Here is a 13,021-nt window from a genome sequence, read left to right on the forward strand (position 1 = left end):
CAAGATATTGGAAGCAAACTAGAATCCCATCACGGGATGAATTCATAGCAGAGTGCAACGAGATCTTCAGGATGGAGACCTTGATAGGTCAGACACTCGGCAACAAGGACAAAGTTGATGCTACGTGGGCCCCGTGGATCATGTTCAGGGACTCACCGGATATGGGTCTATGGATTGACGGGGGGGCAGGTATGTAGGTAATTTTCCATTCTCTTATTTCTGTACCTAGAAGGTTAGCCTTGAAAATGTGGTTTTGATGTAGGAGGGCGCGTCCACTCGGGTGGGAACTCTTTGTACCCTTCCCCTTTCATCTTATTTTCCCACGTTTCTGTTGTCTTTACTGTCTCTAAATTCTTCTTCCACCTCCTCTTCTTTATCTCTTTTTTTTCAACTTGTTCTTCCTATTTCAAACACATACGAATTGTACTTGTTATTTTTGGTCGCCAGTGGCACAGGTGTAGTCAAAGAACTGTTGTGTTTTTAGCAGCTAGCTTGGATATATACCCTCAGCCTGCACGCTGTGCAATTGTTTGATTATCTTCTTCTATTCTAATAAACTTTGATTTGAACAAAAGTAATAATAAAAATTTTTTTACACCACACACTTAATTTTCTCAGCGGTGCATAGATCTTCTCGCCCAGGACTCGCACTTCCAAGAACTATGGCCGCTAACGTTCAAGTACAGATGGCTCAGTGCGCATGTGTAAAGAGGCATTTAAATGATAGCCGATGGGTAAACGTTTACCGATCAGAAGTCGTATTGTGTCGCCCATCTGCCGTTGTAAACAGACCCTTACATTGTAGGTCAGCCGCACTACAAAATACCCAAACAGCAATACACTGTTGTCACAGCATGTCATGACTTATTAGTAAACTGGTGATCAAGTTTACACACAGTAACAGGAGGGGATAAATACATTTCCCAGTCTACCAGATACACAGTAGTGATCTTGTCACCTAAGGCTACTTTCACACTTCAGTCGTTTCAAATCCGTCGTTTTTTAGCTGTCAACGGACGCAACGGATGTGTTTTTTTCACAGGATAACATTCACAGGAATCCTGTCAAATAACGGATCTATCGCGTCCGTTACATCCGTTGTGTCCGTTTTACGATGGATCCATCATGATCCGTTTGTTTTTGGGACAGCCCAATGGGAGTGCTAGACATTTTGGTGACCTATCACTGTGTTTTCATAGCCATCTGTGACAGTTTTCAGAGAAAGGGGCAGAATAAATGTTGTTATAGCTAAAATTGTGTGTGGAATTATTCATATCACGCCTATCTGGAGCCTTGCAATGTGATTGTGTACATACTGGGCATGCTCAGTAGCAAATAACAGAATCCAGCACTGGATTCCATCGTGCGACAGATTACGGTGGAATCCTGCACCATCGACAACCATTATACCTCTTGACGGATTGTGACGGAATCCTGCGCAGTGCGATTTTTTTCCCACGCTCCAAAAAACGTTACAATGTCGGTTCCTTCCGCCCAAGACAAAACAATCACTGATCTCGGGGAGACCAGCCAGAGAAAACACTGCCGGCAGAAAGCGAAGGCGCTCAAGACAGTGAAATCCTAAGTACATTGCCCCCTGGGAAATATACAAATCAAAAAAGTCCGTGGAGCCTCTGTTAGGAGTCTCAACACAGAAACCAGCCAGATATCCCTCCGGGAAGGACCCAGCCAAGGGGTGGCTCTTTTTAGGAGACCACCATAACAAGTGGCCCTTTTGGTCAATATCCAACTTTTTGACAAGTTTAAAGATATAACAAGGGAAATACCAAGGCCAGGTATCCATCCACAGACAGCTGTTTCGGGGTATTGCCCCCTTCCCGGAGGGATATCTGGCTGGTTTCTCTGTTGAGACTCCTAACAGAGGCCCCACGGACTTCTTTGGTTCATTCCGCCCGACAGTCAGTCAGTCAGTCATTCCACGATTGATCCATCGCATGGTGGATATGCAACGCAATGCCATCAGTCACAATCCATCGTTAATACGAGTCTATGGAGGGGGAAAAAATCTGAATCCAGCAAAATATTTAGGATACCGTATGTTCTCAAGGCAACAGATTGTGACTGATGCAAAAAGACTGAAGTGTGAAAGTAGCCTAATATAAAACAAAATTTTACACTTCTGTGAAATAATTCGAGCAGGAAACCCAGCATTTGTACATTTAATCTACACAAAAAAAACATCTGAGATCAGTTACTGTTGGGGTAAATAAAGCAACGAGCGTCACGCTCTTCTGTAAGGAGGTGAGGAGGATCTTTCCTTTTGTAGACAGTTGGCACCGGATTGTCAGGATGAAGTAACGGACTATCCTCCTCCTTTGTACAGGTCACACTTTAGATTGCAATCTGAGAGTGAAGTAATACCCGAGGAATGGAGAAGATGACCTGTTTTTTGTGTGTATTTTCTATTTAGTTTCTTTACACTAGGACTTCTGCTGCATTTCCAGGGTTATAGGTCTTACCAAAGGGAAGATTTATTAATAGATTATTACAGTAAACCACATCTCTAATAACCAGATTCATAACTTGGGGAAAACAAATTAAATATATAAATATAATTATTGGGGGGGTTGAGTAGAGATGTTCATACAGGGCAGCTAAAGTTAAAATATATATATATTGTTACCATAAACAGTAGGAAAAACTATTATACATTATATTACAGAGTCGATGTTCACGTCCCGTATAGGTCGTCATGTCCAAAGATGATGTTTGTAATAGCAGCATTTATTTTCGGTATTATCGGTACGTCTTCAAAAGTTCAACTTTTTCACAATGTCCTCTGAAAGAAGAAGGGGTTGGGGGGGGGGGGGGGGGAGAAAATGGTCAACACAATAGAAATATCAAATCATGAAATTAAAAAAGGCATGAAAAAAAATAGAATCAGAATATAATACACAGAAGCCACATGGTATACTTTTTGTCAGTGGGTGACATATGCCAGTGTACACGCTTAGTGTATGTAAACTTCTGGGTGTCAACCATATGCCACTATCTAAAAAGACACATCTGCATGTTTTTCTCACTATATGACATGAAATCAGAATAAACCTTTGCCATTTTAGGTCAATTAGAAACCAAAATTATTTATATTTGCCAAATGCCAGAATAATGAGAGTGACAATGTTTTAAGGCATTTTTATTACTTTCTGAAAAGTCAAAAGTTCAAACACTAAGAGTACTATGCCTTTAAGCAATATGGGACAGCCCATATGATGATGTCATGTCTTTGGAAACTTCTGATAGGTTGATTGGCAACATCTGAGCTAATTAGAGACACACCTGTGGATGTATTTTTGTGCACACCTGAAACACACTGCTTCTTTGTGTAGCATCATGGGAAAGTCAAAAGAAATCAGCCAAGATCTCAGGAAGAGAATTGTGGACTTGCACAAGTCTGGTTCATCCTTGGGTGCAATTTCCAGATACCTGAAAATGCCTTGTTCATCTGTACAAACAAGATGGGAATGTCCAGCCATCATACCACTCAGGAAGGAGACCGTTTCTGTGTACCAGAGATGAACGTGCTTTGGTCAGACATGTGGATATCAACCAAAGACAAAACGCAAAAGACCTTGTGAAGATGTTGGTGGAAGCTGGTAAGGTTGTCATTATCCACAGTGAAACTAGTACTGTATCAACATGGGCTGAAAAACCACGATCAGGAAAAAGCCATTACTCCAAAAGAAACATAAAAAAGCCAGATTAATGTTTGCCAATGCACACAGGAACAAAACCATCAATTATTGGAGCCATCCTGTGGTGATGAAACTAAAATGGAACTGTTTGGCCATAATAACCATCGTTATGTTTGGAGGAAAAAGGGGAGAAGCTAAAAAGGTCAAGAACACCATTCCTACTGTGAAACACGGGGGTGGCAGCATCATGGTGTGGGGTTGTTTTGCAGTAGGAGGGACTGGTGCACTTCACATAATAGATGGCATCATAAGGAAAAAAGTGGAAATACTGGGAAAAAAAAAAAAAAAATTCCTCAAGACATCAGCCATGAACTTAGTTTGAGCGGAAATGAGTCTTCCAAATGGACAATGACCTGAAGCATACTGCCAAACTGGTTACAAAGTGGCTTAAGGATAACATTGATGGCTACTCCATAACATTAACTAAGCCTTAATCTCAATCCTACTGAAAATTTATGGGCAAAGCTGAAAAGGCCGGTGCAAGCAAGGCGACCAACAGACATGGCTCAGTTACACCAGTTCTGTAAGGGAGAATAGGCCCAAATTCCTACCAACTATTATGAGAATCATATGGAAGGATATTGAAAACATTTAACCCAAGTCATACAAAGTAAAAGCAAATGGTACCAAATACAAATGAAATGGACGTAAACTTTTGCAGAAAGTAATAAAATTGCCTTAAAACATTCTCTCTCATTATTCTGGGATTTGGCAAATATAAATAATTTTGGTTCCTAATTGACCTAAAACGGGAAAGGTTTATTCTGATTTCATGTCAGACAGTGAGAAAAACATGCAGATGTGTCTTTATAGATGGTGTATGTAAACTTCAGGTTTCAACGGTATATTGATTTCTTGCACCCTGATTAACAGGATCGACGTAAAAAAAAAAATTAAAAAAAAAAAAAAAAAGGTAATAGATTGCTAGAAATGCAGAATGCTTTATTTTTATTGTGGTTTTAGAGGAAACAAATAAAAAAAAGAAAAAACGAAAAAAAGGACAAAAATGTCTTGTGCTGCTGTTGATTGCAGTTTTTGCCATCTGACCTTAACCTTACAGGAGAAGAAGTTTAGTGGTAAATGTCATTATCACATTCTGGATTGAACAGTCACATAGCAGTAAGTATAATTCTACTGTATTATATGTGTAATATTCTGTACTTTCAGAACAAAGGAAAACAAAAACACAACACAATGCTCAACATAAGTGGTAATACACTGTGTGTAATCAGATGCTGTATCATTCACATTACAATTCAGAATCAAATGCTGGATAGAGATATTTTCTGGAACATTGGGTGCATTAGCAAAAATTTATTTCACAGTACAGAAAAATGATTGAGAATGAGTTTGTAGATGATAATTATACATTTAGCCTGAGCAGTAAGTAACTAAGCAGAGTCAGAGAAGTCAGATATTAAAATTTTTATTTAAAACCACCACACACCACTTTGCTCCCTTTTCTACCACTTTTTATTCTTATCACTTATGTGTCACCTTTTATGCCTGAATGCATCCATACCAGTCTTGAGGGTCATGCTGGAGTCAGAGGCATCTTATGCATTAAAAAGGTGTACGCTTCTTCATGAAATCCGGCGGGTCAAAGTGCTGTGATCCTTACCAGAAATCTCACTAAGATTTATGGCGTATAATACACCACAGCTCGTCATGAAATACAAGAGAAGGCGTCACCACTCCCTGTCTCTCCCGGCTTCGCTAGCGGGGTTGGTGAAAAGTAGTTTGATAAACAAAAGTCGCAACACTTACTCCCAGGTTTCTGCTACAAAAGCTTTGATGAATCAGCGTCCAAGACCTTCTTGGTCAAAAGGGAACCTGTCCGGTGCAAAATGCATCCAGAACCAAGAGCAGTTCTGTGTACATAATGATAATCCCTGCCTAACTGTCCCTGTCTACACTAGCATAAAGAGATCTCTAAAGATCCTTTATGATATGCTAATGAGTGCAGGGACTAATCACAAGGTAATTAGTTCCTGCGCTCATTCTGCCCTCTTAGCATGTAAGCACACCCATAGGGCCATGCCAACATGCTATTAAATGCCCACTGCCCAACGACCTCATTGGCAGTGGCACACGTACCAGTGTCCATTGCACTGCTTCAGAATGCTGGGCATAGGGTCAGTGCGCATGATTAGAAGTCACTGGCACTTCCAGTCACGTGCACTACACAAGCTTGAAGCCAGGACGCATACACCCGGCTTCATAGCAAGCATGTCCAGGGATCATCACACTGAGCCAAAATACAGTGTCTGCCTCAGTGGCAGCAGAGAGGTGAGCGCGATCATGCCCCTGTATTCATTAGCATGTTACCACGCCCACAGGGGTGTGGTTACATGCTTAGGGGGCCGACTAGCCAAGGGAAGTAACGCCCTAGCGACTAGTCGCTGGCCTCATTAACATATGATAAAAGATTGTTAGAAATACTTTTTCTAAAGATCTCTTTATCTATGCTACTAGATACAGAGACAGTTAGGCAGGGATTAAAAATATACACTCAGAACTGCTCGTAGCTCTGAGTGCATATTGCACCTGACAGGTTACCTTTAAGATTTTCTAGTTATGGAGTTATGGACCTGGGCTTGGGCAGTGTACACACTTTAGTATACGTTTTTGCATTTATTATATAAAATATCCAATAATATGCAAGCTTTAGGCAAGTGTAGAAAAAAATGCTGCAAAGTAAAAATGTTTTAGAAAATATTAATGGGTGACCACACCAAATATTTGTTTGATTAAGATTTCCCTTTTTTTATTCACTTGGTATTTTGTTAAGTGATAAATAGGGCTGAGCAGATCCAGACTCTAAAAGTCCAGATCCGCGCGGTTTCAAAGATGCCCGGATGCACGATCCAGATCCGGCACTGGGAAAATTGATTGAAAAAAATAAAAAAAACACAAGAGTTAAGTGAGTTTCTTACTTACGGAGACTTGGTGTCATAGCGGCAAACTGCTTCTGGTTCGCGCATTCAATTCCTGTACTGCGCAGCTTTTCGTGCTTTCCCCGCCCACCAGCCGTCCTGTCATCTGTGATTAGTTGCAGTCAGACGCACCCCCAGCCTGTGACAGCGTCTGCCTGCAGACATTGCTCATCGCGCTCAGTTATAAGCTACACTCACAGCCGGCGGTCATTCTCTATGGCTGCTAGCTGTGAGATGTAGCAGAGCTGGATGAGTCGTCGTGGGACCTTTTGTGGATTACGCCAGACCTGCAGGGTCTTGAGGGTTAATAAAGTGGTGAAGGAGGGTGTGTGTTTTTATTTTTTTTTTCAAATAAAGGATTTTTCTCTGTGGTTGTGTTTATTTACTGTCACTTATAGATTGATGCAGGTGTCTCAGACTCCTATGCCATCACTAATCTACGGCGTAGTAGCAGATGTGTGCTGTTATTACCCCGATTGCCACTGCACCAGGGCAATCGAGAAGAGCCAGTAAAGCACCAAAATTGTCACATCTAATAGATGCAGCAATACGGGGCGGTTGCGAGCTGAGAATACTAGCCCCGAGCCGGCTTTATCTTGGCTGGGGATCAAAATTAGGGGGGGACCGCATGTCTTTTTTTAATTTAAAATAAAAAAACCCAAAAAAAACGAAAAAACAAAAACACATGTGGTTTTTCTTAGACCGAAGCCACACTTGCGAGGGACTCACACTAGTCTGACATCGCATAACCCACACAGCCGCACACTCTTCTGACAGGAGTGTGCATGTATTTCTAGGTGTTCTCATGTTCAGAGAGTGCAGGCCATGCCAGGTGATGGGATGCCAGACTTGTACGAGTTTGACATCACATCACTGGCAGAGCTGCACACTCTTCTGACAGGAGCGGGCCGCATGTGTTTCTCTCTACATGCACACTCACCATACTGAGCCGCAGACACTTGCACTGCTTTCCCGGCCCCACCGGCCGTCCTGGCGCCTGTAATTGGTTGCAGTAAGCTGACGCGCTGCCACTCAGGGTGGGGGCGCGTCTAAGTGCAACAAATTACACGCGCCTGTGGGCGTGGAAAACAGTGAATATTGAATTGTCAGCTCCGGAAGGAGTTTGCCACCATGACACAGCCTGGGTGAGTATATACCGCGCGCGCTCCTATCCCTTCCACCAACGTTTTTAATCTCCGGATTCTGGTCCCCATTGGTTTATATGGGCACCGGATTCCGGATCTATTAGCAGTACTATTTTTTTTTTTAAGCAATTATTTTCACACATACCTAAATTGTTTGCTCAGTAATATGTATAAACTGACACCTTTTTCTACTTTTATTATTGGACTGTAAAGGGTGCATTTCATAAGATTATGGATTCAAAGGGGCTAGCCCTCTTTTGGACAGTATTTTTCGGTTTATATGACGCACCGGATTATAAGACGCAACCCAAATTTAAAGGGAAAAAAAAAAAATTGAGGTCCGTCTTACAATTTGGACTTGTCTTACCGGGTGCGGGTGGCAGCAGTGGTGGTGAAGTGTTACAGGAGGCAGGGGCGGTGGTGGAGTAGGGTGATGCTGCAGAGGGTGTCCCAGATGCTTGCTGCAGGCAACTTCCAGAGAAACTGTCAGCAGTGCAGGCTTCGAAGAAATGGTGCCCAGAGTCGGCACGTGCACAGATGGAGCTCTCAGTCCAAGATCTCATCTGCGCATGCGCCACCTCCGGGTGCCATTTTCCTTAAGTCCACTGCCGCGAGATCAATGGGCTTGAGCCGGAGCACGTGCAGATGAGATCTTCAGCCGAGAGCTCTATCTACACATGCACCAACTCCGGGCACCATTATTTGAAGTCCACACCGCTGACATTTTCAGGACGACGCCTACGGCACACAGCCATATCACGGTGTGGGCTGTGGTTGGTACCCACACTACTCTTTTCTAAGTTTAGAAAACAAAACCTGTAGCAGTCAGTGACCTACTTTGTTCTGAGCCTTCCACCCGTTTCCTTTTTATGCCTAAGGTAAGGTTTTGCTGTTCTTTCAGTGCTTCCACAGAACAGTTGGGCCTTGGTAATAGGTGTCCAGGGGTTGGTGCCGGTCTGTTGCTAAAATACTTTTTCCGCAATGCCTAAAGCAATGGAGAAAAAAAAACAAAATAAAAAATAAATGATATTACCAAACTAATAGTGGTCAAGATATATATCAGCAAAGCTAAATTGAGAAAACACCAATAAACAACCCCCCCCAAAAAAAAAAACACAAAACAAAAAACTCGAGAGTTATTGACCCCCCATTCTTACGGTCTACTGGTAGACTTTATAGCAAGTGCTGATGAGAGTAGATATCGCACTTCCACCTTTTCCTTGCTGAAATGTAGTTATTTGGGGAATCCAGTCAAGGACCCAAACACATTAGATAAAAACTAACCAGACATGGATTTTGGCGTAATGGGGACCTCCCAAATAGATCTTGTTGGAAACAAAGATCAGTCAGTTGGCATTAAATCGCCTGCTGTTCGGTGGATACACGCGCCGTACTAATCCTCCAGAATGTGTTCCTCTGCCATATTTTATGTTCCAGTTGCATTGTGTGGAGTGAATGATTTCATAAAGGACAACTTTTTCTCAATCTGAGCGTTTGCCCCCCATTAAATCAAAATTACTCCCCTCCAGCCACAGCTCTGACTTCCTCTTGATGTTCGATTCGTCTGAAGGCAAAGAGGAGGAAGCCGGTGGTGATAGTGTTGTATGATGCAACAAGCTCGTGTGAGCCCCGGAGAGCGTGTGCCGATACTGGCAGAATAAGTGATTTTGTTTTCATGGGGGCAAACACTCAGATTGATAAAAAGTTGTCCTTTATGAAATCGCTTGAAAAGGGATTGTCCAAGAAGTGGACAACCCCTTTTAAACCTAGAACACGCAACCATAGAAATCTACCATACAAAACAAGTAACCTAGCAGGCCTGCGAGGCCCCAGGTATGTGTTCTAATGGTTAATCTAGGAACTATGCACAAACCTCAATTTCTTAAAAACATAAATAAAAAAAAAAAAAAAAAAAAAAAAGAAGGGAGCAACGTACTTGTGAAGCCGTGAATCTTGAACAAGGACTGAAAGTGAATAAACCCTGTAGAAGCTCAAGGAGATCGTCCCCTGCTGCGCTGAATATGAGTTGGAGCGGGGTCCCAGGAAAGCTTTTAAATGTCACGTAATCTGGTAAACTGGACATTCCCTGAAAGGCAAAGACAAATGGCACTCATCAGCAATATTATCTTATTATAAATTGCAATCTACCTACCACCATCCCTGGACTGATTAGAGGTCGAGCTCCACTCATGCTCTATGAGACTGCTGGAGATCGCCAAGTGCGGCACTCCGCTTTCTCCAGCAGTAAAATAGACAAGGAGTGAAGCGAGTGCACACGTTTGTCCTATGTGCCATCCAATTGGGGCTCTGTTGAAACTCAACTCAAATCAAACTCCCAAAGACCAGCAGGTCATCACTTATAGCATACATAGGTGATAGTTTGCCAACCTGGTACAAAGTCTTTAAAAGGAGCACAGGCACTCTGTACTATTGTACGGCACTGCATTATAGACAATGCTTCATGGGAAGGTTTTCATTTTTTTTGACAGATTCTGTAGCCATCTAGCTTTAAAAAGGAAGAATATCTAACATTTTGCTCATAACGTAAAGAGCATCATTAGGGTTTGTGCCCACGATCAGGACTCACTGGGTCCTGACCTGCAGGGCCGCGAGCCTCCGCCGCAGGAGACTGCAGCTGCTCGCACCCAAGATCAGGGTTCAGTGCGCTGCGGTCTCTCTCGCTCGTGTTCTCCCTACAGAGGACGCATGCAAATCTGCAGCAAACAATTGACATGCTGCGATCTGGAAAGACGCACAACAGGTCAGTGTTTGCTGTGGAAAAAACAAGCACAGCGGGCACAGGATTTCTAGAAATCCAACCACTATGCTTGTACTGTACAACGCAGCGTTTTGGTAGCAGTTGCAAACACTGATCGTGGGCACGCACCATAGGATGACATTACCCGGCGAGTTTAGCAAAGACACCTGTCTGACGACCAAAGTTTGCAAGGTGTCGCTGCTACATCACAGCACCATACAAGTGAACAGAGTGGCACTGTGACCCTAAGTGCGCTGCATCCACAACTAGCAAGTCATTCAACAGTGGCAGATTTTTTACAATTTGCTTGTTGCAGTACCCCTGGGTGGAGGGGGTGCTTGCAATGAGACCCCATTCACTAGTATTTCACTGCAATGTAGCAGCAACACCTACTGAACTTTGATTGTTAGGTGTTGCAGCCAAACTCACCGTGCAGCCCCAGTCGCAGGAGGAACATGGAACATTTGAAAGTGCGCAAGGCTCAACAACTTATACAACCATCATACAAGGTCTGCATTTGTTGGCCATCTGTAACTCCGAGCACATCCAGTCCAGATATTCATGATACTCACAGGCCACTGCTCCTCTGTTGGGGTGCCCAAAGTCTCAAATATTCTTGTAAGTTGATCGAGATCTGAATCCCCAGGTAGAAATGGGACCTATATTAAATAGGTACTTAGTTATAAAATGACAAAAAGCAACCTTTCCATTTTTGGTCTCATTAACATCAACCCAAATTCTATAACTTACCCTTAGCAAGAGTTCTGCTAGAATACAACCCACTGCCCACATGTCCACGCCCACGCCATACATCCTAGCGCCAAAGAGTAACTCAGGTGACCGGTACCACCTAGGAAGAAAGAGGACACTCAGATATTTCAGCAGGCTTAAGTTAATGAATTTTGCACATAGGAAAGCCTTTAACTGGCCAGGATCCACATCACTCTCTTAAAAAGGTGGTTGTCCCATGTTCTCAAAAATATTTCCAGAATCCGCCCTTTCCTCAATTCTCAATCTACAAAAATGCCAGTGCATGCCCTCATAATCTCCCGCCTCGATTACTGCAACATCCTCCTCTGCGGCCTCTCTGCTAACACTCGCCTCGCTCCAGTACATCCTTAATTCTGCTGCCCAACTGATCCACCTCTCTCCTCAATACCACCCCACTTCTCTCTGCAAATCCCTCCATTGGCTCCCAATCTTCCACCGTATCCAATTCAAACTACTAACACTGACTTACAAAACTGTCCGTAATCTGTCTCCTCCATATATCTCTGAACTAATCTCCCACTACACTCCAAAACGCCACCTCCGGTCCTCCCAAGATCTCCTCCTTTCCTCCTCTCTCATTCGCTCCTCATGCAACCGACTCCAAGCTTTCTCCCGAGCAGCCCCAGTCTTCTGGAACTCGCTGCCTCAACACATCAGACTTTCTTCTACACTTGCAAGCTTCAAACGGAACTTGAAAACTCATCTCTTCAGAAATGCCTATAATCTACAATGACCTCACCGCCCCACCACCGTGCAGAGCTGCCGCCCCACCACCGTGCAGAGCTGCCGCCCCACCACCGTGCAGAGCTGCCGCCCCACCACCATGCAGAGCTGCCGCCCAACTTACACCCCACCTGTCTCTTTCCCAAAATCCTATAGAATGTAAGCCTGCAAGGGCAGGGCCCTCTTCCCTCTGTACTAGTCTGAGTATTGTAAATTGTATATGTATTCTGTATGTTACCCCTTCTCATGTACAGTATTATGGAATCAATGGTGCTCTATAAATAACAACAACAACAAAGTGCTATTAAAAACATGAACGTTTGCAATTTAGCTATTGTCTCAAATGCAAGAGTTTTTAATTTTACTGATTATTGCCTAGGTTAATGGCCCCCTGCAGTCTTGGCGTGGTTACCTAGGCAGAGAGTGTGGGGTAGGAGCAGCCGCCATGCTTTTCAGTCTGCTTGCATGGCTCTGACTCTGGCTGTATTGCGGGAATCGAGCAGCCTCCGTGTGTCACCCAGGCTGAAGTGGCAAAAACTGCCTCTTGCCAGCAACCTGGAAGAGGCAAGAAGTTCGGGCAACGCCGATGGTCTGAACCTTGATTCCTCAGGGGCGCACTGCACTTGCCCCTTCCTTTTGCGAAGCAGGAAGAATGAAGATTTATATAGGGACAACACCTCTGAAGCTCCGCTGCTGTTGACCTTCGCCTATGTTCACACAATCTTTTTGCAAAAGATTTGAGGAATTTTAAGTTTTGGAGTGTTTCAGCTCCTTAAACTCTGTGTTCACCAAGTCTCATCGTGCTCCAGTCTTGTAAAATAATACAACCACGTCACATACCTCGTTACCACTTGATGAGTGTAAATTCTGTTGGGACTCCCAAATGATTTAGCCAGACCAAAATCAGCCAGTTTAAGGACCCCGTTCTCATCTAGCAGCAAATTATTTGGCTTTAAATCCTGCAAAAGACAA

The 13,021-nt window shown here is 43.4% G+C and overlaps 1 protein-coding gene across 1 annotated transcript in view; it reads right to left on the minus strand.

Moving 5' to 3' along the window:
• Nucleotides 1–2,166: 2,166 nt before the first annotated feature.
• The window catches only part of CDK7 (cyclin dependent kinase 7), a 53,676-nt gene continuing 42,821 nt past the window's right edge, over nucleotides 2,167–13,021 (minus strand). Inside the window, exons 7-12 of the mRNA XM_075342436.1 lie at nucleotides 12,890–13,008; nucleotides 11,306–11,405; nucleotides 11,128–11,214; nucleotides 9,734–9,883; nucleotides 8,635–8,782; nucleotides 2,167–2,800 (exon numbers count right to left, since the gene is read on the minus strand). Coding sequence (XP_075198551.1) covers nucleotides 2,772–2,800; nucleotides 8,635–8,782; nucleotides 9,734–9,883; nucleotides 11,128–11,214; nucleotides 11,306–11,405; nucleotides 12,890–13,008 — 633 coding nt within the window. The 3' untranslated portion in view covers nucleotides 2,167–2,771. The remainder of the gene's footprint in view (nucleotides 2,801–8,634; nucleotides 8,783–9,733; nucleotides 9,884–11,127; nucleotides 11,215–11,305; nucleotides 11,406–12,889; nucleotides 13,009–13,021) is intronic.

The sequence above is a fragment of the Anomaloglossus baeobatrachus genome, chromosome 1 (genome assembly GCF_048569485.1).
Source record: "Anomaloglossus baeobatrachus isolate aAnoBae1 chromosome 1, aAnoBae1.hap1, whole genome shotgun sequence".
In the NCBI taxonomy this organism is placed as follows: Eukaryota; Metazoa; Chordata; class Amphibia; order Anura; family Aromobatidae; genus Anomaloglossus; species Anomaloglossus baeobatrachus.